Here is a 27,541-nt window from a genome sequence, read left to right as displayed (position 1 = left end):
CACTTAAAAAAAGAAATAATGGCAATTTTCTGTCAAGAAACCTCTTGGGGTGTTGTGGAAGTACAATGAAGAAAGACAGAGAGAGGGAACCTACAGAGATTCAGGAACCAGAGTAAAGGAACGTGACATGAATTAAACTGAAATATTTTTTTAATATAATTTGATTGAAATGTAATCAAATACAGTGTATATATTCATTAACCAAAAGCAACACTTTTTTCAAGGAGAAGAAAAATACAAATATGATTTCTGATGTCTAATTTTACCATGACTCAAGATCAGCTGTGGGGCTGAAGTAAACGTTCTCGGTGCCTGATGTGGCCACAGGTCTCCACTTTGACATATGTGCTTATCAGCATTCTCAAAATGTCTTACCAAAAGAATGGATCAGACTTTGTTCAATTTACCATCATAAATCGTCTTCTACAAATATAATATATAAATTAAAACAGACCAAATTTGATTAATGTAGGCCCATACTACATAATTTGGGTTTACTTCAGCTTTTTTTGACAATTCTTAATCCGTATAGACAGCATTAAATCAACTGAGCCAATTTCCATGAACAAATGTTTGCCATGTAATATCAAAACTGTAAGCGATGGATAATAAGTAATAATATATACTAAAAAAATAATAATAACGAATGATTGCCAATGACAATATGTTGTAGTTATAGGCGCCATCTTGTTTAAATTTGGTTCAGCATTTTTATCATATTTTTCACAATTGATAGTTTTCACATGAAGTCACATGCAATACCGAACAGTTCATGGGAGATGTGTCATGAACCAGAACAGAATCAGGACCCAAACGTGTGACGTCACTCACACAATCCTTTTATTTTACGGCAAATGGGGAGTCATGCACGTTAGGCAGCAGTCTGGCGTTAAATGATAGGAAGCCAGAGGCTGACGAGATCATTACCAATTGCCCGAGTTGATATCGGACAAATGGGGTCGATTACAGACACGACGGGACAGACAGTATAGATAATGAAACAGGATATCGAACATAAACAGGACAAACTAGACGAGAACGAAAACTGGAGAAAATAATAAACAGGACAAAAGTAGACGCAAAGAAAACTGGAAACCGAAATTAAACAGGACAAAATAAACGGGAACAATACCAGACAGGAAATACCAAGAGGAACAGGAACGAGTCGAAACCCACGTCTTGCGGGGCAGAAGTTTTTTGACAGACTGACAAAAGAAAAATGAGAGCACTGAGCTTAAATAGACAGAAAGCCAATCTGTTATAGAGCCACAGCTGGTTCCACACGGGCCGGGCCAGTTGGACGCCATGGCAACCATGACAAGATGGGCTTGATGTTGTCACAGGTCTACACTAATTTTGTTGGATGTTCAAATGAAAGGAGAATGTGTAAGGCCTTAATTGTTGTCACTCCAACATTTATTTCTAAGTTTTTTTCTCATTGATTTAAAATCCAGTATCAATATTGTCACACTAACGCCGCTGCTCGTCCTTGCCAATATCCAGCTCATCTTTGAAGAGCTGGAAGACGCTTTACACTGAAAAACAACAGTGACCAGATGATGAAGGAGCTGTTTTTCAGTCAGATCAGGAGGCCTTTCCTGCCACTAGTGACCGTGGAAATCAGTAATATCTGTTTCATGTAGGAGAGCAAACCCCTACCCAAAAAACTGTCCCAAAGAAGGATGGGCGCAGCCAGGTTGTATTTGCCCAAGACACACCAAAGGAAAATGTGCCCCTCCACCCTCAGTGGTTAAGGGATTCGTTAACCCTCAGGTCTCATGAAAACAACTCTTTTACAGTTGAGCAATCAAACTGGTTAATGTCAGGTGGAGGTCAGCCATCAACTCAATGCATTTAAAATGTCTTGTTGAAAAGGCTTGTTTACTTTATACTCCATTTTTTAAACAACAATTCATCAAAACGTAGGAAGGGAAACAGCTGTAGCAAGCGTTTCCATGTAACATCTCGAACTAAAACTCGAAATGATATCAGTTGTTTTCGGATAAACTGGGGTCCTTTTGACTTAATTTACTCCTTTTAATACTCACCTAATCATATTAGTGCGTGTTTTCTCTGTGATAGTCCATTATACTTTTAGTTTTGGGCAAGATATTTGATTTCATTACGTATAATGTTTATTGGATTATTATGATGTCATTTGTTTTAATTGATGGTTTTGTGGGCTGCGACTCATTTTTTGACTGCTATAGAAATATTTTTTATCATTACTGTTAATAATGTGATTGTTGACCAAACTGCAAACCTCATAGTTGGTGTAGTAATTCAATCCACAAAGGATGTCAGCTGGATTGTGCATTCATACTTCCTCTTGTGATTCATCCCGCCCTCACTTCTGCTTCACATCCTGCGCACTCCCTCCACGGAAACTCCAGCTGCCTTCCACCCTGAGAGACACTCCATTCAGAATGCGCTCATGCAAGCACCCCTGCACAAGCCCTCACATGTACCATGACAAGTACACTAGTGGAATAAATCCTCTCATCAACCAACACATGCACACAAAAGGTAGCTGTAGTAACGTTTGAGGTATGTGGGTCCAATTATTAAAAAAAAAAAGAAAAAAAGAGGGAGCGCTTGGCAATATGTTTTTACATTCACATTTAGAGTGGGATTTATCTAGGCCTTCTGAGTTAAAGGCGGGGCTTGTAAATGATCACACAAACAATCTCTGTTTGAAACTAAACTATAAAAAAGGAGGAATTGAGACCAAGGGTGGGTAATACCGGGAATTTTGGTATTGATCCAATCCAAGGGAATACATGTTAATATAGATCGAAACCCATAGGATATCACGCACAAGGTCGTGGTTTTCTTTTATTCAGGGATAAAAACGGTGAAAGTAAAAAAAGTACTGTTTAAAATATAACCCAAATCCCAACCCAAACCCCAAAAATTATGAAAAGGAAGAGTTTATCCGAGCATGTCAAAGAATTTCACATACCTCTACAAGCAACAAAAGGAGCTGCAAGGATTATTTCAGCCAGAAGAAGGCGTCAGCAAGTAGAATACAGTATTTGGAAGTTACATACACCACCTTTAAACAGAATAAAAATAAATACAAATATTTCTATTTTAATAGCATCAGAAAAAAAGCCAAGAGATTCAAACCAAAAAATGCACTAATGTAACAAAAATAAAATATAACATTGTCAACAGGACAATTATACCTTCCATTGCACATTATTTTGAAAATAATGTCATAAAGAACAAATAGTAAAAATAAAAATACCTCTACTACAACAACTATTTCAGAACACAAGTCAAAAGGGTCAAACCCCAAAAATCAGCACTATAACCAAGAAGCCCTTTTTAATCTGTTGCCATAGTGACAATGGATTTACATGTTTTTGTTCAGGAACAGTAACAGGTTTACATTTTTGGTTGCAACTTGTTGTCCTCTTTTTTCATGTGTTTATGTAAATGTGCCACACTAGCAGACCACTATACCACAAAAATTACTCTTGGAATTGTCCCTTTCTGTTTTTGAAAAAAAAGTCCACACAGCGCTGCGCTTCCTGTTTTCCTGCATCATTTCTAGCTTCTGGTATGGGTCGGCACTTATATTTTGCCCTCTATTCTATCTGGCAGGCAGCATGCAGCATAAGGCCATGTAGGGAGGGCTCTAAAGTGTGCCTGTCAGTCACTTACTCATGCATAAACCTGGAGAGTGACAGAGAGCACTGGGTGAGAGAGAAGGGCTGCGCTATCCACAAAGAAAAGCGGTGCTTTGAGAAAATTGATCGATAAATGAAGTATCAATAGCAGGACAATTGTATCCAGGTCTATTACCCTCTTAGTATCGATTATATGAATATTTGTATTGATCCCTCCAGCCCCAATTGAGTTTAAATGCAGCAAAACCCACTATCTACCCACCTGGTCAAATTTTGGCTGACATACCAGAGCAGAAGCTACCGGTAAGGCTGAAACTCAAACTTGAACCAGGTGTTTCGAACATCCTGACGTCCTTCACACTGGCGGAAAGACGATAAACTTTCTTTTGAGCATGTTTACACCGTCCCTCGTCAAAGTCCGCCAATCAAGTCTCTGGTGCATTTCACTTCCGGTAATTTAGTTGTCTTTTAGCTGGCCTCTGTCATTTGCTGCTTAACGTTCTGCTTTGACCTGACATAGTAACACACATGCTCCAGGAGTGCCGTCAATGTTAAGGAGACCACTAAGTGTTGGTTTGAACTTTTGCCGATTGACAGGGTGACAGATGGTAGAAAAGGCTTTTCTTTGTCGAAAAGTGGTGAGCTAGGAAAAAAGGTGGGGGGATTTGTTTGAACGTGTCTGTTTTGAGCCAAGCCTGTCTACTTGACTGTTCAGAAATGAGTAATCCATTGTGAGGCTAAGCACACACAGGCAGAGATTATATGCAGGGGAGGAAGTAGGAGGTTTTGGTTGGAAGGTGGATTGATGGCTAACGTGTGGGAGCATCTGTCTTGTAATAAGAATGTTTGCTACACTTAAAGGGTGAAAGTAGGAACCGATGCAAATCCAAATTACTATATAATTTTTGACCTATTTCATTTTTGGTTTGTTTTTTTTTAAATCTTTTTACGTGGAGTCATACTCATTTGCAACTGTATTATTTGAACATTTTTAACAGTACTTATCCTGGGGATGTCCAAACTTTTTCCTCGAGAGGCAACACATTAAAAAAATTGAAGGCCACAAACGTTGTTCCCTCCAAGCTGCGCGCCTGCGCAATTGCGCACTATCCAGGCCTTTTCAGCACACAAGAAAATCTATATGGCGCATAAAAACTAGGGCTTGAAATTGCCATATTAATTCCCCTAGAAAATTCGGGCCAGTGCATGCGGGTAAAAACAACGCAGGTTGCCTCTGTAAAGATAGGTAAGTGCACATGTGAGCAGGAGCAAAATAGAGGAGGGTATGGGTTAGGGGGACTGGAGAGGCGGGAGCAGAGAAGATCGTCCACACTGTTGAAATGTTGGATGCACCTTGTATGTAACTTTCAGTATGTTTCTCCCTTTGCAAAGTTCGTGTTTCTTTCTGCCTGACAATGGTTGTAAAGAACTTGACATTTTTTGCTTCTGTTGTGTTGTCAAACATCACATGAGTCTGACTGTTCACATTTATAATAACATACACTAGCGGGAGATAGCTAAAGTCAAGAACACATTCACATTTTTGACTCTTTCTGGGAAATTGATACAGAGGAGGGGATTCCCTCACTCAACCGCACTGATGTGTTGGGAGTCATTAGGTGACTAAACCCCCCAATTCCAACCCCTAAAGCTGAGTGCCACGCAGGGAGGCAACAGGTACCAATGTTGTAAGTCTTAGGTATGACTTGGCCGAGGCTTGAACCAGCAACCTCCCAGTCTCGGGGCGGGCGCCCTACCCTCAAGGTCACCGAGCTGGTTCATTTACATGTTAAAAATATTCTCATTTCTTGGGTTTTAGGTTGCTGAAAAATCTGGTTTTACATTCAAATAATTTTCCAAAATATTCAGTCAATATTTTTGCAAACACTTGTTCCACTGAAAAGTGTGATTAAATACAGTGGGCACTGTATTGTGCGACCATCTAAATAAATCTGCAAAATGTTAGTATAATGTGACAAAAATTACAGTTATTTTAAGCGATGTTCCCCGACTTTTTGTGATTGCTCAGACCTGTGGAAGCGTAGAGGGAACATCGTATACAAAGCCTCCTTGGATTGTTTTCCCCACCATAACATATCAACACTAAAACTACCAAGTCACAGTGGCGTGCCGTAGAATTTACAGCTACGCCTTCACTCCAGTCTGAATTAGTGGTGTATCGTTTACGGACGAACCCGCTCTAAGAGACGATTCTTGGAGGTAAAATTTCCTATTCTATTTGTCAGGACTTGGGTGGAGTAGAAGTGATTTGGGTCAACCCCGCCTCCTGCCGCACGCCAGGTTCTGTGTCCAAAGGCACCGCTCTCGCCAAATCAATCTTGCTGTGGTGCAGTCCGCTTGCCGGTGCAAAAAACTAGCAGGACTGTGCGAGAGGGGGGTAGTATGGGAAGGCAGGAGGAAATGGATGCAAAACATGTCCTTTGAAATAAAATCTAAGTTAAACAAGACGGTATAAATGGTCAAGCTCAAGATCTTATCCCAAGGCTGAAAGTTGCGGACAAAACCTTTTCATGCTTGCGCAAGGCTTGCTCAATTCCTAATCAACACAACAGTGTATTTTCTTGTTTAACGGTTTCTCTAGGCCTTCATGAATCCAAATTTGAACCAACTTGGGATCTGATTGGCTAAATCTACAGTTTCAGTCTCACTTGTTCAGTCTCATGAGAGACTTCAGATCCTGTTCTGCCGGCCCCAGGGTAGATTCCTAAGCCTAGCAACAAGTAACGGCTGAAATGTATTGGTTAAATGTTTCAATATGAAATCACACATTTGGGAGCAGAGTAACCAGGAGAAAAAAACAAAGAAATAAAGCTGAGAGACAATATGGAATTATTTAACAATTATTGATGTCACGGTTGCCATGGTGCCCAATTGGCCCCCGCCGTGTGGCTCCAGCGTCTGTCACGGTTGCCAGGGCGCCCAATTGGCCCCGCCCATGGGCAACCGCAGAAACTCGTGGACAGATTGCTCCCTGTCACTACTTAAACGCTGTCCTCTGAGTCGCCTTGCGTCGGAGCGTCTGCAAAACTCTGTTTGGACACGTCAAGCCCTGAGAATCTCCGTTTTTCTTGTGTTTTTGCTCTTGTTTTGCCAAGCCCTGTGAATCTCCGTTTTTTTCCTGGGTTTTTGCTCCTGTTTTGCTCTCGTCACGATCTGTTTGATTTTGACCGATTACGCATTCTGAGAAATCTCCTCCCCGCAACCAACAATCTCCAGATCGAGTGTACGCTCCTTTCTCTTCACCCCAATAAACCGCAAGTCGGTTCTGCTTCCTGACTTCGTGTCCTGGTCCTGACAATTGATGGACAAAATATAACTAACATCACATTAGTCTGATATTTTCAAGGCCAGTAGAGAACGCCTTACAGGCCCTCAAAGCCCGGGACTGCCAAAATATATAGTTTGATTTGTTTTTAATAGAAACCCACAATTTATTTTTTAATGAAGTTAGATTTGAATCTTAAAAATCTTTTAAGACCCAAAACACACATAATGCAGTTTTACCAAAGCCAGTGCCTATCTTCTGAAGAAAATTAAAAAAGGAATGAGAATGAAGTGAGCATTGACAGATTGTAAACCACAAACACCGGTATCTACCGTCTGAAATGATTTGAATAATCTTATGGGGATTATTCTTCCGAATCGTGATACATGCTGGTGTGGTGGTAGAGCTGAACATGCAAAAAAAACAAACAAAAAACCCCATCAAAATTTAAAAAGGGAGTGGGGCCCAACTGGGCACAAACCCCTCCCATCCCCATACCCAACGTTTCGGAAAGATGATTAGATATAAGTGTGAAGACTTGACTCTCATTTGCCACTTTTGTCTATTTGTCATCCCATGTTAGTAGGGTGTTTATACAATCCTTAAGCCAACACAGGATATATTCCATTACATAAACCTTTTGTGTACTGTTGTTGTAATTTTACACGAGAAGCCATTGAGCTGCTCAAATGCTGATGTCAGCCTTTTGCAGATTGGTCACCTGTAACATAAACAGGATGGCTTTCTGAGTTACACAAACTGCACCCATTTTTATTTTTATTTTTTTAATTCCTCACTGACAAGGTCGGGATATCATTTTGACAAAGTGCTCTCACTGCAAAATTTTCTCGTAGCAAAGTTTTCTCGTATGGGCCTTGCACAGACCTAATACAGAATCTTCAGGGAATACAGTTGTTAGTACTTTTGAACACGGTGTTACTAAAACTCCCTTCGGAGCAAAAATATTAAAAAATGTCAAAGTTCAAATTGTAAACCATTTTAGGTAGAAGCATTTCTTTTCCTTTTTTTTTCTTTTTTTGGTGTTGTTTCCCTTCACCTCCAGCTGAACGCCTATTATGAATAATAATTATATATTGTACAGTGTACACTGTAAACCTGATGCCAATCCAGATCATAGGGAGAGAAAAAATACTTGTTGTGTTGAGAGTGTTTACTTCATTCAACCAGCAGACGGCGTTAGAGCTTAATCTGAGATAGATAGATAGATAGATAGATAGATAGATAGATAGATAGATAGATAGATAGATAGATAGATAGATAGATAGATAGATAGATAGATAGATAGATAGATAGATAGATAGATAGATAGATAGATAGATAGATAGATAGATAGATAGATAGATAGATAGATAGATAGATAGATAGATAGATAGATAGATAGATAGATAGATAGATGGGAGGATGGGCGGATGAAAGAATGGGCAAGCCTGTCAATATACCTAAACAAAATGCGTTTCTTCTGATGATCTTCTAAACACTTTTCAAAACAGTTTTGAGTTGCATGAGAAAAACACACTACACTACGCTACACTGAACGGAACGCAAAATCAGGAAAACCGAGTGGGAATCGCATTGACTTAACAGATTCTTCTTTGAAAGCCCCTCCCTGTTAATGCTACGTGGACTAAACGTCACTGTAAACTTTGCCAACATGAGCTACCATGAAGTTTAAACCAACTTAAAAAAAAAATCACGACTTATTTTTGCATTTTAAAAAAAATGGCTCGTTCTTATACTTCTGTTTTTTATCGAACATTTTAAAAAGTGGGTTATCGTGCTTCGTATGCAGGCGTACTTACTTTGTAGAAAAACACCAGTTTGGTCGGAAGACATGATGGCAGAAAGTTCAATGGTGTGAAATGTGACATCTCAACCCAATGGACGCCAAACACGGCTGTGCAGACATACATTTTACCACCGGTATGTAAAATAATGTGATCCTGTCCATGTCACGACCGATTAGGGAGTTACATACTTATATACTCTCATGTTTGTTTGTGAATCATCAGAATATCAAGTGATAAGAACTGCGCGCATCTGTTTTGTTGTTTGCTTACTTGCGGTGTAGCACTTCTCTACATCTTTCTTACGTTCTTTTCAATTCTGCTTGTAGAACTTCCACTTTTATAAATTTGCTAAGTCTGTGGTTTACAATAATCTGTGGTCTTTGCAGGCCTTTGAGACTCTTTGTGATTAAGGGCTATACCAATAAACATGACTTGACTAAGCTCATTGGAGAAATACTAACCCAGCGTGAGCCTGTAAAGTTCAGAAACTTAAGGTCTTTACCTCTATATAATCGCGCTCGTATGTGTGGATCAGTGTTTTTCAACCAGTGTGCCGGGGCACACTAGTGTGCCGTGAGACCTTGCCTAGTGTGCTGCTGGAATTTGCCTTATTGTATCTTTCCAAAAAATCAGGCCATTATTCAGTACTTTGCTATCTTCAGACGAGGAACTGTAATAGTCATCTATATCAGTAGGTGGCAGTAGATTTTTCTATACTTTTTATAGACTAATTATCTGCTCATGAGGTAGCACACTACATTTAAAAACTTAATTTGTTTAGCAAAGCGGTTTAAGAATGCACTGTGAAAAATAAAAACCTAAATAAAGCACATCATTCTTTTTTATTTTAAGCATTATTATTTTTCTTTTTATATACTAATTATGTGCTTATGAGGTAGTACAGTGAAATATTTGACATAACTACATTTTCGACGGACGGTGTGCCTCGGAACTTTTTTATTAATAAAAGTGTACCTTGGTTAAAAAAGGGTTGAAAAATGTATTTATTTACTGTCCTTCAAAGTCTGATTCATACAGCACAGAGTTGTTTCCCTCGTCATGCTTATTTTACGTTTACTTATATTTTTTAGGACGACTTTCCATTTACTGCATTTTTAACAATTGTTTCTGGTACCGTGAATGAAAATAGTGTTATAATGACATAAAATCAAATGTGCGCATTACATTGTTAATTACAGTACTCCTGCTTTAGCAAACTACACTGGTTTTAATTCAAACACACCTCCTCAAAGACCCAATTCACTCTGGGAAATTTCACATTAGCCACTCCCCCACCTTAAAACATTATCTCCTGGGATGTATACAATTCGCCATTTTTGTTGAAACGGTAAATTTATCCTAAAATTGGGCGATGTCTATTTAATACAACTATGATATTTTTGCAGTGCAATTCTAAACACTTTTATCCAACAAAATGTTTTCAAAATATTTTCCTATACTATAACTCATGAGCTGATAATCATATAAAAAGTATATTAAAATAAAACTAGTTATCTGCTTTCACTTACTGATATGGATGAATGTTAAAGTTACTTGGTTGATCACTGGAAGAAAACAAAGGCATGCTTATTTGCAAACTCAAAATTGGGCATTTTCCTGCAGCGCACTAGACAACGTCTCACGACACATTTATGTGCCCCGGTACAGTTGTTAAAAAACACTGGTGTAAATTAAGCATTAGGAATGTTAAAATAACTTGAATTAAATATATGATCTAGTTAGCGTGTTCCCTTAATAATATAATGCCTCAACACTAGTCCCAACATGAAAAGTATTCACTTTAACCTGGTTAATAAAACACTACAGTTGTGGCATTGTGTTTATCTCCTTAGATCCAGGGGCGGCTCAACCAACACAAGATGTGTCCTGTGACCAATACCCGAAGAAAATCATTTGCAGGCAGATGAGTGAACAGGGGCGATTTGCCTATGCTGCTCTGTGCGGTGTCTCACTGGGGCAGTTGTTTGCAGGAAATGAAAACAGGTACCAACTGGACAGAGACATTTAAAAGCAAACAGGTGTTTTGTACGTTTGTGTTTTTTTGTCTTGTGTTAGTGAGTTCAGGAAACAGTACCTGCATGGGATGGTCCTCTGGCTGGACTTGGATGAGTCTGTGATGCCCGTCATGGAGGCTTTCCTGTCAGGTCTAGGCTTTGAGGGCACTGAAACATTTTTGTCTATCTTGCAAGCTGAGGCGCTTATGGCCACAGGCGCCACCCCTATCATACAGGTATAAATGCAAATGAGCTGACATGTTTATTGCACCACTTAGCAGTTTGCCGCTCTACTGATGAAAAACGTACCGGTAAACATCATTACAACAAGAATGAGTAATACCAGTTTTTCAAAACAATGGCAGATGGACACAACTCCTGAGTAGTCGGGCGATAGATAAATCAAATCGATTGGCACTTTTTAAGCACCATATCTCAAATGTCTGTTTTTCTTTTGTGTTGTTATTTACAACATTTTCATGTTGAAGGTTGTAAAACGGCTACCAGTGAATAGCCTAGCATTGCAAGTTTTCCACAAGATAACATTTTGTTATTCTCTAATGTCTGAAAAACAAAACAAAACAAAAATAATAACACTCATTCTCTTATTGCAACATGTTTTTTTCTGTTTTTTATTTTTTTAATGACTTGTTTCTGAATTGCAGGACTTGGTGACATTCTCTGTCAAAGATGGTAAGATACTTGAATTACAAGTACACTGTGTTTACAGGAAAAATACTATAATTATGTAAGAAATTGAATGTATTTTAAATATTCGTAAAAGCATATTACAAGTGAATTATATACTTAGATTATTTTTGGGTTTTTGTAATAAACTCTCTTTTTGACTGTCACCAAAACAAAAAGTATCTGCATACTCTCAGGCCACTACGATGCCAGAGCGAGGGTGCTCATTCGGCACATCGGCTGCTTACTCCGAGTTTCACCACAAGAGCTTGAAGAATTTGAGGAGACGCTTGGAGAAAAGTTGACTGAAGGAGGAGAAGAGAGCGAGTAAGATGCCACACACAAAAGTCTCCCCCCAACACATGTTATATGTTTGACAAATGTAATATTGATGCAAAACACTGTATATTTTATACCAGGGGTCACAAACCTTTTTGAACCTGAGAGCCATTTTTGTTAGTGATTATCACAAAGGGCTACCAGTCGTAAATGCTTTTCTAAAATAGCAATTTATGTTATTACTATGTTATTACAAAGTTGTCATGTCATTACCAGGTTGCAATAATTCAAAGTATGGTTAAGATAGTCACAGTCAACCACTAAAACATTGTTCAAAGACACTGATCATGTCAATTTTTTTTTCATGCCATTTTAAATTTCCTTAAAAAATCACTACGGCCCATCACTGGTGAGCTGTTTTTAGAACCGGTTTGCAGGCAACTCAGGTGATTTGAGGGGGCTACATAGTGCCCTTGGCACACTATGTTGGAGACCCCTGACTTAGACGATTTCAATTCTTTGTTGACAAGAGAGGAATCATCCCGGCGGAGGAAAAGGGAAAGGGGTCGAAAAATTAGACGTTACCTTCTCATCGGACTGGCAACAGTTGGTGGTGGAACTTTAATAGGTGAATATTCATCCATTTTTTATGTTTATAATGTTGCTATAGCAAAATTGGGATGGATTTATGAGAGTAAATTGGGTACATAAAGCAAGATTTGTCAATCATTGCCTTCATCCATGTAGAAAGACAACTTTATCCTTTGATTCAGAACTCTTGGTTATTTTCTCTAAACTAGACCAAAATTTGATATTCCGTCCATCAATTGCCTCTAATAAAAGGTGTTATAAGGAATTATCAACTTTTCTACTCACTGACGCCATTACTGGATTCAGTGTAGCTTCTCTGTAATTCCTTATGTTGAAGCGTGCAAGTACGTGCATTTCCAAGAAGCTTGAATTGACTTTTCTTATTTCATCTTTTTTGGCAGTTTGGGTTGGTGTTTAGACTGTACTTGAATTAGGCCTTTTCTTACTTTCGCCATTTTCATGCTACACTAACAAAAAAAACGGCGGTGACGGGCAATTCACTCTGAAACCCCCTCTTTCCTCCTACCCAAGGTCTTTTGCAGCCCGAACAGCTTTGCTAAGAGTAATATAAAAGCAAATGGGCATGGTGTAAGGTAGCACGGCAGCACAGTGGTTAGCGCGTCCGTGAAACAGTTCTGAGTTCATGAGATCAGATCTTCCTGTGTGGAGTTTGCATGTTCTCCCTGCGCTTGCGTGGGTTTCCTCCAGGCACTAAATTGTCCCTAGGTGTGAATGAGCGAGTGTATTGTCTGTCTCTGTGTGCTATGCGATTGGCTGGCCACCAGTTCAGGGTGTCCCCTGCCCACTGCCCGAAGACGGCTGGGATGGGCTCCAGCACACCCGCGACCCTACTGAGGATAAATGGTGCAGATAATTGGATAGATAGATGGTGTAAACAAAACAATAAGGGCTCATTTAACTCATTTGGGCATTGTTAACTCATAAAATATTCTACTTTCAGCTTTTCAAGGACACATCAAATGGCATACTCCACCTTTAAATAGATGCATCAATTAAATAAATGTAATTTTCCACTTCATTCATTCCGAATAGAAACCTCTTTTTCGTTCACTGTAGAATGATTAGCAATTACAATTTTATAGACTAAAGTTAACTGATCCAAACAGCAAAACTTAAGAAACGATGTCAATTTAAAATGTGTTGTTGTTAGATTCCAATGTACATGCCTCTTAGCTATGGCATTTTTTGTATGGCATCTATTTTTGCATGCAATAGAACACTTTTTTTGTTTGTCAGGTGTGACTGGAGGGCTGGCAGCCCCCTTAGTAGCAGCGGGGGCCGGCGCCGTAATTGGGGCCGGTGGGGCTGCTGCTCTTGGTTCAGCCACCGGCATTGCAATCATGGCATCTCTGTTTGGAGCAGCTGGCGCTGGGCTAACGGGTCAGTGCAATGAGGAGTACACATTTTTTAAATGCCTCATATTGCTCTTATAATTGTTTATTTATACCCTTTTTTGACTTCACCTGCTCTCGTTGAAGTGTGGTCGTTACAATTAAAACATGTTTTTCCATCAGGGTACAAGATGAACAAGTGTGTCGGTGCAATCGAAGAGTTTGAATTTCTGCCGCTCAGCACTGGGAAACATCTTCACCTTACGATAACGGTGACAGGTTGGCTCTGCACTGGTAAATACAGTAAGTTGATTATTGTTTTTTGGGAATTTTGTCTAATTACCAGTGGTGAAAAACAGTAATTGGTTATACTAAGTCATTACTTTATTTCAAAAGTATTTCATGTACCACCAGATTACTGACACCAAAAGTAGCATGTTACTCTGGAAGTCACTAATACGAGTTACAGACAGGCTTGGGGAATAACGGAATGCGTGCAACGGCATTACGTAATCAGGAGACGGGAGAAAAAAATGTAATTGTATTCCGTTACAGTTACATAAAAAAGATGGGATCAAATTACAGTTACATGTAAAAATCAGGGTTACTTTGCAGGATTACCATTATATCTGAAAGCATTTTTATGTTGCACACTGCAAGCGACAATATAGAAGTCCGGTGTGTGTTAGTTTTAACTCTTTTTTTTTAATTGGTTCCTCGTTTGCATTAGCTTTGTTTACATTCACCAGGTCCGGTCGCTCTTCTCTCTTTCCGCTGTTTCATTCAGATTACACACACGCAACCCACTTTAGAAAAGTGAACAGTTTGTGTGTTTAAAACAATATTGGGTCATTGGTTTGCTCTTAACTTAAACAAAACAAAACAGAACATATCTTACCTGCCATCCAAAAGAGAATGTTTTATTTTTGCTCAGTACACTATACTACGCGGTTAAAATGTGAGTACTTTTTTGTTGTACTACTACCTGATCTTGGTTTCCTTTATTTCACTGCTTTGCTGACAAGAGAGGAATCTCTTATTTCGTTTTCAAGGTTACTTTGTTTATTTATTTTAAACAAAATTGAATGATTTTAGTTACATTTAGTTTACTGTAAATTCCGGACTATAAGCCGCTACTTTTTTCCCAAATGTTCAGCCCTGCGGCTTATTCAGTGAAGCGGCCAATTTATGTAATTTTTCTAATGGCCACTAGCGGCACTCGAGTACAAAAGGTAAGATTAAGACCAGTGGAATACGTGCGCCGAGGTAGACTGCATCCTCTTAGTTTATATTCAAAAAGTCCGTATGACAAAGGATCTTTCCGATAATAAGGAAGACGCCCTTGATGGCGACAGTTATGAGGAGAAGATGAGGACGGGTTACCGTGAACTTCGCTATTGCGGTTCGGCTTTTTTTAACAGATATGCTTGATGCAATGCGAGCGTGTTAGTAGTAGCGTGTTGGTACCTTTCACAGGCACGGTTTGGGATGAAAGTTATATTATTATTATTAAAGCTTTGAAATACCTCTCGGTGTACCGTATTTCTTTGTAAATATGTGTAACCATGTATAATATGTATTTGCAACTGTACGTTTTTGTAATGTATTTATTTTAGAGACTTATTGTGATATGTTTTCTACGGGCGAATCAAAAAGGGGCGGAGCAAACGCGGGCTGACGGGAAGTGGGGTAAAGCTGAGTTAAATCTGTTTGATGTTGCAGCGGACAATAGTGGATATATATTTTTCCCACCCTTAACTTTGGAAATATACATTTTTTTCATTGGATTACTTTCAACGGGACCCGGACTTTGAAGGTCTGCATTAAATTCTAACTACCGGTATCATTTTCAGTTCATGTTGCTGATTGTGGTGTATGGATTGTGTACTATATATATATATATAGTTACAGTCGCGGCACCTAAAGTCAGGTTCGGGATAAACTTGTGACTGTGTTACATGTTTTAATGTGGGGCGCATGCGGCTTATATACAGGTGCGGCTTGTGTATGAACAAAACCGGCAATAACTCCAAAATATGGTGCGTGCGGCTTATAATCGGGTGCGCTCTATAGTCCGGATTTTACGGTATTTTATCTTTTAATAGGATTTTTGGTCCTGGTTTAATGCAAAAGTAAACTAAATTAATCAGGTTACATGACTCTAATAAAATATTATTCGGACGATGTTACGGATTACATTTTTCAAGAGGCAATTAGTAACGATAACAGATTATTTTTAAAGTAACCCTCCCACCCTGGTTGCTAATAACTGTATATACTCACACTGTAGCTGACTGCCTGAATGTGCTTTGAAATAGCCAGCAGCAAAAGTGATGATGCGCCAGAGTCCATTGCCTGTAGGAGAGCATTGGTTACCTTAATCAGAGCTGTCTCAGTAGAGTGGTTAGCCCTGAATCCTGATTGCATTGATTCAAAGAGATTGTTCTCGGACATGAAATCATTCAGCTGCTGTGCCACTACTTTTTTAAGTATTTTAGAAAGAAACGGTAGGTTTGACACAGGTCTATAATTACATAAGTTTTCTGGATCAAGGTTGGGTCGTTTCAGTGTGGGTTTAATGACGGCGGACTTAAAAGCCGCTGGAACTACACCTGAGGAGAGTGATATGTTTAAAATATTTAGAACTGAAGGTGCAAGAACGCCAAAGAGACCTTTAATAAGTGAACCTGGAAGCAGGTCAAACTGGCAAGTCGTCGGTTTGGCCGTATTCACCATCTGTTTAAGATTATCGAGTGACAGTTCACTAAAACGGGGCAAAATCCCTGGACAGCCACCATGTCGTGCATCTATAGATTTGAGTGCTTTAGTATGTGTTGAATTAATACTGTCTTTAGCGATTTTTTTTCCTGTATGCTTTGGATCTTCTTAGTAAAGAAGACCATTATGTTGTGGGCAGAATGAGTGGAGCTATCTGGGATAGTCTGTTGCCTTGTAAGTGATGCTACAGTGTCGAAAAGGACCTTGGGATTGTTCTTTTGTGACGCAATCACCTTCGAAAGGTAGGCTGATTTTGCAGAGGCCAGGGCCGCTTTATACTTCAACAAACTATGACACCAGATTTGATGGAAAACTTCAAGCTTGGTAGCGCGCCATTTTCTTTCAGATTTCCTGTATTCTCGTTTAAGGGATCTAGTTTCATCATTAAACCAAGGCGTGCGTCTTTTAGGTCGTGATTTAAGCCGGATGGGCGCTACTGAATCCAGGGCACTAGCCAGGGTAGCATTGAATTCATTTATGAGTGATTCGATAGAGCCTATGCAGGAAGGAAAGGACGCAACTGCTCCTGGAAGAATATCGGAGAGCTCAGAAACTGCTCGTGCTTACATTGCGTCCATTGAATCCTTCAGTTTTTTTGGTACTACATTTAGCTAGCACCTCAAATGTAACTAAATAATGATCCGAGATAACTGTAGTACACGGTAACACCATCATGTTTGAGGTTGAAACTCCTCGAGTCAGAACCAAGTCGAGCGTGTTTCCGTCTTTATGGGTTGGCAAATCAACCAGTTGATTAAAACCAAATGCATCAATTAGAGACTGAAACGCAACAGTGAGTGAACTGAGTGGGGAGTTCATATGAATGTTAAAGTCCCCCATATTTATAATTGTTGGAAACCGGACTGTTGGGTATTGTTAACACATACTTAATGGAGAAAATATTTTACTTTCAATTTTTTAAGGACACCGCGAACAACAGACCCCACATTTATGAGAGATAGCATTAGGCTTTCATTCTTGTGCCAATACTTTGAAAAATGCAGTATTCAAAGTAACATAAATCATTTTAGAGGTTATTTTTTTTCTTTAACACTACGCTCGGGGATTTTAACATTGCATTGTACTACATTGCAATTTGGGGATAACGCTTTATTTAGCACTTTGCTCAATTGTACTTAAAATATAGCTTGCCATTTCACTCGAATGTTACTTTATCATTTAACTATAGACACATCATTTTAGCTAATGTTACCAAAATTATAACATTGCGAAGTTTCTGTTCTGACACTCATGGATTGGCAATGTGATCTTGACCCACAGTCACTCTTTTACAGGTAATAGCTACTTGCAATTTACGCACTGTCAATAATCGTGCTCATTCAGGCTCGTTTCAGGCCCCTTGGTGCAGCCTGGGAGAGTGCGGAGAGCAGTACTGCTTAGTGTGGGAGTCGCGTTTCCTCAGGGACTTGGGCTCAGCCATGACCTCGCTGTTGGACGGGCTGGTCAGCATGATGGCTCAGGAGGCTCTGAAGTACACCGTTCTTTCAGGTGAAGCGAAGAAGACTGACAAGATCATAAGTTGTCTGACATCTTGAAGTGTACTTCAGTGTAGTCTACTGAACTCGTTGAATTTACTTCATTTTAATGTGTCAAGTGCTTTCACACATCTAAATCCATATACAGTGGCCCCTCTAACGACAAGCTACTCAAGATACGAGAAATTGGATACATGAGATCAAGCAAATATCTTGCATTACAAGCTTTAGAAAGACTTTCATTCAGTGTTGTTCCATTGAACATTAAGATGAAATCTGCAGAAATGTGAGGGGTGTACTCAGCAGTGTGACATACTGTACATTTTATTTTCTGTATCTGCTTGACAATTCATAGCAATAGCAACCGAAAGTCTCACTGACCTTACTTTAACTCCTAAAGAGATTTAATTACTGTAAATATATTAAAATTCACATTACACGAAGGAACTGGGATTTGAAATAGAAGTTAAACTGTATTCAACATTTGCTTGATAAGACATCAAATGCAAAACAAATTCTTCTCGCTTCTTGTATTGTGACATTTTATCTTAACGTGCTTTTTTTTCTCGCTTTTTTCTAAGTCTTTTATTACGTTTTAAACAAGTATTACCACGTCTAATCTCGTTGTAAACAATGTTCACTGCATTGTCATCAGTCACAATTAAGACTGTTCTATATGTTTTTTGATGACTTTTTCCAGGTATCGTCACAGCTCTGACATGGCCCGCCTCTTTGCTCGCTGCGGCCAGCGTCATTGACAACCCTTGGTGTGTTTGTCTGAATCGCTCGGCAGAAGTGGGGAAACATCTCGCCCAGGTTTTGAGAAGCAGACAACAGGTAAGAAGACGTGATCTTCAACCATTCCAGGCTTGTCAAGTCTTTGAGTTCAAATGACAGGCACATTATTTTTTGATAAAATGGGTTGTCTTCTTTATTTAAAGGGGAAGAGGCCAGTCAGTCTTATAGGTTTCAGTTTGGGGGCCAGGGTTATCTACTTTTGTCTTCAAGAGCTTGCTAAGGATCAAGGTATGGATATATCTTCTTACATTTAACCTCTTCTGCATTTATACTACTTGTGTCTATAATTGTCCTGTGCCTTGTACGAAACCAAGTACTGTACAACTAATTGGTATACAGTGTAATTTGTATGTGGTTACATTGCCCTGCACAGCAAAGTACAAATCTTGACCTATTGGCAGAAAATATTGTGCTTATTTTAATTGTATTTATTGTAGTTTGAAGTATTTTAACTTTATTCTATTACTAATGCCTTGTAGCATAGTTTGGATTTGATTCCATGGACATGACAATTTTTTTGCATATTAGATGAGTTAAGGTGTCATCAACCAGGGAGTGTTACCCCTTTTTTCAGACATCGGAGTGACTTGTCCATGCATTTTAACAAGGACTACAATGAACAATGAGTTTATATTTAGTTAATCAAGTAGGATTTTATAAAATTTGCTGCAGCAAATCATGTGTTTTTACTCTTAATGCTGACTAACAATTAGGTAAAATATTCATATTCGAGTGTTGTTGATGTGGTCTGTTTTAAGCGCTTGCTGAACTTGCAAATGTGATTTTATCTTGAAAATGACGGCTTTTATTAAAATGGCGTCTAAGTTTTCTAACAATGTAGAACATGTTTGCTATTGTAATGAATGATGTTACAAAATGGCACAACCTATATAAAACTATTGATGTCTGTGCTATCACTTTTCCTCTTGGAGTCAATATGCTTGTCATAAAAAATATTGCTGGAGTTGGTTTGTTAACCAGTATTCAAGCAAAGAGCCACTTGTGGATAACTTCCTCAAAAAATAAAACGATCAAACCACAGAAAGGATCTTTTTTGTTTCAATATTGTAGGTTCTGAAGGTGTTGTGGAGGATGTGTTTCTACTGGGAGCTCCTGTAGATGGCTCAGCAAAGGCTTGGGAAAAAATGACCCAGGTGGTGGCTGGAAAAATAGTCAATGGGTACTGCAGGTAACCTGTTTTTGCATGTCAGAGAAAATGCTGGGTGTTTAGTTGCAATTTATTTTGACCATTTAGCAATTGCTGTTTTGTCAAGGTTGTGAGCCAGACTTTTGTCTTAATTGAAGCCCTCTTACTTACATTTTCCCTTTTGTACACATTTTAGAGGTGATTGGCTCCTGGGGTTTTTGTACCGAAGCTCAGCTGCTCAGCTCTGTGTTGCCGGGCTACAACCACTCAGTGTCGTGGATCGCCGTGTCATTAATGTAGACCTCTCATCTGTGGTGAGTCAATCGGGTTTCTGAAGTGTTAGTAGATTTGTTATGTACATAAAAGTAATTGGGACATGGTAGGAGTTGAACATTAAACCCTAATATGTCATATTTCTTAAAGTTTGTTGAGTAATATATATACCGTTAATTCCGGACTATAAAGCGCACCTGATTATAAGCCGCACCCATCAGATTTTAAGGGGAAAATCGATTTTGTCCATACACAAGCCGCACCTGTATATAAGCCGCATGCACATACATAAAAAAAACACGAAATTAATCCAAACCAAACTTCAAGTACCGCGAATGAAACTAAAAGTCCTTCAATGAAGCACACAGTTCAAACATCACAGCCGCCAAAATGAACGCAAAATGATATGGGTACTTAAAATTTGTTGCAGACTTACCGATTCTAGGTGCCCGTTGATAGTAATCCAAGGAAAAAAAAGTGTATATTTCCAAAGGTAAGGGTGGGACTAATATATATCCATTATTGTCCGCCGTGTCCACAAAAACTCACCTTTACCGGTCCCCACTTTCCCATCAGCCAGCGTTTGCTCCGCCCCTCTTTTTTTAATTTGCTCGTGCAGAATAAGTGTCTCAAATAAATACTAATAAATACATTACGAAAATATACAGTTGCAAATACATATTACACATACAGTATTTACAAAGAAAGACGGTACATCGAGAGAGTTTTCAAAGCTTTAATAATAATAATATAACTTTCATCCTAAACCGTGCCTTTGGGAGGTAGCCTCACGCTACTAAGAACACGCTCGCATGCCATCAAATTAGTCTGTTATGTAATTAAATGACGTATTCGATAGAGTCACGGCTGATAACGGATAATGGATAATTAACAAAGAAAATAGAACAATAACCCTTATAGTCCGGAATTTACGGTAATTTAAGGTGGTGGGGTTTATGGTTTGAGGTGTCCTTCGAAATGTTAAAGATAGAATATTTTCTCTCATGTCATTGTTAATAATGCACTAAAGAGTCCCAATGCTTTTTTCCACAGCGCCTATTTGCTTTTATCATGCTTTTAGCAAAGCTGTTCACATTAGGTAGAAGGAATAGGGGGTAGAGGGAGTGTTTGAGTGCAATGTCATGTTCGACCCGGCAGGGTTTTTTTTTTATTACTATTTGTTAGTTTAGCAAAATGGTTAAAGTAAGAAGAGGCCTTCTTCAAGTACAGTCAAAATGCCAACCCAAGACCGATGAAAACAAAAAGGATTTATTTCACGACCGTACGGCGCAGTCTCCTTAGCTGGTTCTATTTCTGTATTCAACACTACACAGGGCACAGCGCACGTTCGGGCACGGGGGTGCTGGGGCACTTTTTGGAGGAAAACGGTGCGGCGGCTGTGGCGCCAAGAATCACATATGTTTGATATTTTTGGCACTCAGTCACATAATTCTTCAAGTGTGAGGGGCAGGGGGGAAAACCACGACTTGAGGCATGTTCTCCAAATACGAAACTTGCGTGGATCTGAGTTTACTTTTTATCCTCAAGGAAGCGAATGGTCCGCTGGCGAGATGGAAATTCCACCTGTTTTTAGAGAACCGGCTTTTTAAGCTCGCCTCGCTAAAAAGAGCTGACTCTTTTGGCTCCCTGGCCGCTTTTCGGGATTTTTTTGTCTTTTAATTCATATATTACCAATTATTATGTGTTATTATGAATGACGTAAAAGGGGGAAAATAAAGCAAAATTAACTCTCAAACATTAACAGTGGAAAAACACAGGAAATATGAAACAAATATTTATAAATCTATAATGAAAAAGATAAATCCAAAATAATTTTTACCTTTTCATACTCAATAGATTTAAGTCAACAGCATAGAATCCCTGAAAAAAATCACAAGGTAATAAAAGCGTCTCGAAGAGAGGCAGCTCTTGATAGCCGCCGGCCCCCTTTATTCACTTCGAAGTGCCGGCTCATAGAGCCGTTTTGTTCGCAAATTACACGAGTCTGTTAAGAGCACTGTCAAATGTGGGGCTCACATACTTTTTTTCAACGCCGCCTTCATTTGCCTTTTCTTTCGGCACATTAGTAAATACTGTAGTCCTAATTGCTATCTATCAATATGCTATTTTTAATGGTAACATGATCCGAAAATACGTTACGTAAACATCTCGGAGGAGGGAGGACAACCGTGCCACTGAAAACATTGTTAGGTGTGCCATTGGCATTCTGCAACCCAAGGCGTCTACACCCAACTCTGTTGACGTCAGGTATGCGCGGGGCCTGCCCACCTGTCATCCTTTAGCGGTGACGCCCACACTTCCCTCTTTACAGTTTCATCATGTCCTCAGCTTCATCCACCGCTTTACATGACACACAATGGTGCACTGCACGATAGGGCTTGTCGCACAATTTAAAGAAAATCTGAGACTTTTATGTGCGCCGTATGGTCGTGAAAATACGGGACTTGCAAGCGCATTATAAACAAGCTGACAGAGAGTCCATTGTTGACACAAGCCAGGAGATGGCGGCAGCGAGTAAAAAAGTTCTGAATACAGTAGAGCTCCTGTAAAGTTGTCTTGTTAGCAATATAATTAAGGGGCTTTTTGTTTCCTAATTTAATGAGCGAAAGTCTGGAACATACTTGCCAGTCAAAGAAGTACATTTTATTATTTTGTATTTCAGTTGACATAATTATGTTTATATAGTTCAAATTTCTATTTGAGGTTATTCCAGTTTTACATCTTTCGAGTACACCCGACAGCAAAAAAAAACATTTACAGCAGTCTCAAGGTTTCTGCTGTTGGTTAAACAAACATTGTATTTAACCCTGACTCTTAGTCATGTCGACCTGATTTGAAAGAAAAAAACCTCTGAGTTATCAGTTCCAGAACCACATATTTGAGAAAGTTACATTAAGCTAATGAGCATGTTTGCATGCATGCAGTAGTCAGATTGAGATCGAAATGTGGGTTTTTTGACCAATGGTGACAAGAGTTAATCTTGTATATGTGGCGTTTGGTAAAAAACCCAACTGGAAGGGGCGAGGAACGAGAGACGTCATTACGCCGATAGACATTCTTTCCACTTTTAACGTTTTACATTAAACAAAAGATTATTGTATTTATGTCAGTCGACACAGTAGATGAAATACTGTTGTTGGGTACTCCTCGCTCTTTCTTGTTGCTTCTCGTTTGTTTACAAATTGTGCTCATAGATTGTCAGAAGCATAACCTTACACTGATTTGTAGGCATACAGCTGATGCATTTTTTTCGCAGTAGTGAGAGAAAATAACATGTAATCTGAATCGGTGAACATTCGAATTAATGTGCATGTTTACAAGGCTTTACAAAGGCTTAAATATTAGCAATACGGTTTGAATTCAAACCTCACATATGAACGTTGCTGGCTGCAGTATTACCTGGCTCACCGGCGCACTAAACAGCGTTTATGGAGCCACGATTTGAAAAGTCACCATGGTTACGGGATGCAGAGGGCGGTATTTTTGACACCTCCTGAACTTGTGCGCTCATATGATGCTTTGAATTATTATATAAAATAAATAAATAATGAATTAATGCAGAAAGAAACAATGGTCTCACCTGCTAAGCACATGAAGTTTTAACAACATTTTTGAAAAAAATGTTCCGAATACTTTCACGGACCCAGTCCCCCATATGCAGAAATGTGCTGTGCTCTCCCTCGTTTTTCATCCAGAACATGAGTGTCGCATCTAAACTTCCAGGCTCCCACCCCTGCCAGTTGTTCAGACTTTTTTAGTATTAACGTTTTTATGCAGTTTGATTATGCTTTATATCTTTTATATTTTATTATTCATCTCATAATTTATATCTGAATTGTCTATTGCATATAATGTTTCACAACGTTGATATCAATGGGATTTTTTTTAATGGGAATACAGAGTCTGCCCTACTTACAAACGAGATGGACGATTCTAAGTTGAATTTGTTCCTAAGTTGCTTCAACGCTATATTTTGTATGTTTAAGGTTTATATAAATATGTTTAAGGCTTGTATAAGTAACCTGTATTGTTTTGTAATAAGAAAATAAACAGTTGATAAAATAATGTGCTCTATAAAGATAAATAAAGTGAAGTTCAACTTACTTGTGGAAGATGGGCTTCAAGAGTTAAGCTACTTCCTCCTCCGTGGTAGAAAGTGGGCGAAAAAATCGATCCAACCATTTTCTCAACTGCATCAAGCTTTCTTATTCCACTTTCACGGCTTGCCTCTTGTTTACATTTTACACCAACCATATCAAATGGATGCACAAGATATTAAACAATAAAAACGCCAAAGTTCTTAGCGCGCTAGAAATACAGTACACGTCGTATTTTTACACACGAACTAGGAAATTTGTTCTTCGTGGTGGATGCTGGATGACCTCTCAGCGCCAAGCGGCGGAAAGAAACACTACAGTACTGTCCTGTACTCGGAAAAAGGTGCACACAATACAAAATCTAACTTACAGCAATGTCTGGAAATTTTTGAACGTCCCGAGATAAATGTTCGTCATGTACCATTTTTTTGTAAGTTGAATGGTCTTAAGTAGGGGAGCGTCTGTACAAGTGAATTACCAATCCCAGAAATGAAAACACTGGTGAAGAAATTATACATTCTCTGCAGGAAACTTCTGTGTGTCCTCATTAGTCTAAACATGATTCTCTCTTTCATACCATATCGAACGGGTTTACATCCCGTTGTAGATTGCAGAGGTGGTATCAAACACCGCTTTATTCTCATTCCACCATTGTTTGATGCCAAGACTAATGGAACACAATGTTTAAAATATTTATTTTATTCAAATTCCTTTTTAAGGAAATGTTTTTCCATATATGAAAAGTAACATATATCACAATGAAAAAAAAAGCTGTGTGTGGTGTATGTGTATATGTGTGTGTTTATAGATGTATAATTGAAATGAAATTTAGAGGGATGTCTTTGTTTCCCAGGTGAAAGGTCACCTAGACTACATGCGTCAAATGGACACCATTTTAGTGGCTGTGGGAGTTCCCACTAAAGAGGTACCAGGATCCTCCCTCATGATTTCAGAACCCGTGACGGTTTGTAACGACCCATTGGATCAAAGCCAAATTAAGTTACAGCTCCAGGAACCCCAAAGCCGGGTCCGGGAGGTCGAGACTTGTATGTCAGACACTAGTGAGGACTCAACAAGGACAATGGATTTGGCTGTTGGCTGGGACTTCCCTGATATATCAGACCTGTTGAACGACCTCAACAGTGATGACGAAGAATCAGATGATACACCCAGAAAAAGGAACAATGAAGCAGTCCCTCAGGAAAGTGTCACTGACCAATCTGCTATGAATGTAAGTGAAGATCAGGCTGAGGCAGATGATGAACACATGTCATGGAGCTGGGATGACACAAATTGGACTACATGAAGCAGTCAAAAACTCAATGGACCTTAAATTTAAGAAGTTTAGTCAGTCTTTTGTAATCACTTTTAGAAAAAATGTGATTGACAAAGGAATTTTGACTAACGACAGGTGAGAGTAATTGAATCTGTAAATGAAGGAACTTGGCATAGGGATTCACAATATGATGATATTAGAGCATAAAGGAATTCTACAAGATTGGTTCGAGCCTGGGGCAGCACGGCGGCGGGTGTGTGGCACAGTTCTGAGGTCGATCGAACCTCCTGTGTGGAGTTTGCGTGTTCCCCCCGTGCTTGCGTGGGTTTCCTCCGGCCACTACAGTTTCCTCCCTCATTCCAAAAGCATGCATGTCAGGGTTATTGGCCGGTCCAAATTGTCCCGAGGTGTGAATGGAGATTGAGTTGTCTCTCTGTGTGCCCTGCGATTGCCTGGCAACTAGTTTAGGGAGTCCCCGGCCCAATGCCCAAATATAGCTGGGATGGGCTCCAGCACCCCCGTGATCCTACTGAGTATAAGCGGTGCAGATAATGGATGGATGGTTCGAGCCTTTTTTTAGTTTTTTCTTGTTAATAATTCACATTCTACTCAGCAAACTTGATTCATTCATCTGTTTTACATTTGTGGGTTTCGTTTTCTTTTAATTGCATCCATTTCAAAATTAAAAATGGCTGTGAAAGAGCAGCTCCATATATAGTTCACGTTTGCACACACTATGCTGTTGTTTGCTAAGGTCTGGAAATGTATACTGTACATCGGCAAAGCCTATGAATCCCTAAAAGTACAGTGTTGTAATATTGAAATGTCTGCCTATCTTAGGAATCATTGTATGATTAATTCATTTATGATGTTTTCATTTTTTTTGTCAGAATCCTATAACTTCAGTTGAAGTGTATATTTTTAATTCACCTTAATTCTTAGAATATAATTCATAATGAGGGACAGGGAAGCGTCAATATCAACTCACAAGGATATGTGATCAGCTCATATCCCTATTATAATCAGGCCAGCTTTTTGACACCCCCACTTCTTGATTTTAAATAATTCCAACACATTTAGGGGAAGAGGTCTCTTAGACTTAAAGGGGACACAATGGCAAGCTGGGTGTGTAAATAGGCAGATTCTTGAAGGCCAGCGGCTGTAGAAGATCATATCAAGCAAACTCATTTGATCCCCACAGGCAAAGTTTGAGTGGCTTGAGAAAGGGTGATAAGGCCATCTTAAGTAGGCCAGTGCTCTATTTAATTGTGCGATCCCTTTAATTTTTGACTTTGTAGAAAATGCATGGACTCACACTCAGTTTAAGCAGCTTAAAATAGGGAGTCTTTATTTTTGTCCATTTTTTTTTCTTGAAATGTGTTTTATCCAACATTATTAAGCCGTGGCATTGGGGCACAGCAGGCGATAGGGCATAACACTAACATGTCACTGTTGGTAACAACATTTTTAAGAAAAATATTCTGAATACTGGGGCAGCACGGCGGCGCAGTGGTTGGCGCATGCCGCACAGTTCTAAGGTCCTAGGAACCTCCTGTGTGGGTTCAAATCCAGCTACCGGACTTACTGTGCGGAGTTTGTATGTGCTCCCCGTGCTTTCGTGGGTTTCCTCCGGGCACTCCGGTTCCCTCCCACATTCCAAAGACGTGCATTTCAGGTGGATTGGCCGGTCCAAATTGTCCCTAGGTGTGAATGAGCGAGCGAGTTGCCTGTCCCTGTGTGCCCTGCGATTGGCTGGCAACCAGTTCAGGGTGTCCCCTGCCCACTGCCCGATGATTGCAGGGATGGGCTCCAGCATCCCCGCGACCCTACTGAGGATAAGCGGTGCAGCTAATGAGATGAGATGAGATTCTGAATACTTTCACTGAGCCCAGTCCCCCATATACAGAAATGTGCTGTGCTCCCTCCTCGTTTTTCATCCAGAACATGAGTGTCATGGTAGCTTATTTGACCTTGTTTACATCTTTCAAAATAATGTAAAATA

At 39.4% G+C, this 27,541-nt stretch overlaps 1 protein-coding gene across 1 annotated transcript; it reads left to right on the top strand.

The window, feature by feature from the left end:
• The first annotated feature begins 8,583 nt into the window (after nucleotides 1-8,583).
• tmco4 (transmembrane and coiled-coil domains 4) lies at nucleotides 8,584-26,156 on the top strand. Its single transcript, XM_088331587.1, has 14 exons — nucleotides 8,584-8,862; nucleotides 10,583-10,733; nucleotides 10,806-10,980; nucleotides 11,410-11,437; nucleotides 11,629-11,758; nucleotides 12,241-12,338; nucleotides 13,559-13,702; nucleotides 13,837-13,956; nucleotides 17,776-17,940; nucleotides 18,628-18,764; nucleotides 18,869-18,953; nucleotides 19,797-19,914; nucleotides 20,069-20,186; nucleotides 25,117-26,156. Exons 1-14 carry the CDS (start codon nucleotides 8,820-8,822, stop codon nucleotides 25,567-25,569), a joined length of 1,965 nt encoding a protein of 654 aa, XP_088187713.1. The 5' UTR covers nucleotides 8,584-8,819; the 3' UTR covers nucleotides 25,570-26,156.
• Nucleotides 26,157-27,541: the final 1,385 nt, after the last annotated feature.

Source organism: Urocampus carinirostris, chromosome 3, assembly GCF_059441175.1.
Source record: "Urocampus carinirostris isolate Australia breed hairy pipefish chromosome 3, RoL_Ucar_1.0, whole genome shotgun sequence".
NCBI lineage: Eukaryota > Metazoa > Chordata > Actinopteri > Syngnathiformes > Syngnathidae > Urocampus > Urocampus carinirostris.
This window is presented reverse-complemented; position numbering and strand designations above follow the sequence as displayed.

Excerpts from the sequence above, each read along its gene's own strand:
- tmco4 (XM_088331587.1), top strand. The coding sequence starts at position 8,820 with ATGGACGCCAAACACGGCTGTGCAGACATACATTTTACCACCG. Across the intron at positions 12,339-13,558 it reads TGGTGGTGGAACTTTAATAG|GTGTGACTGGAGGGCTGGCA; the intron begins GTGAATATTCAT and ends TTTGTTTGTCAG. Across the intron at positions 13,957-17,775 it reads GCTCTGCACTGGTAAATACA|GCTCGTTTCAGGCCCCTTGG; the intron begins GTAAGTTGATTA and ends GTGCTCATTCAG.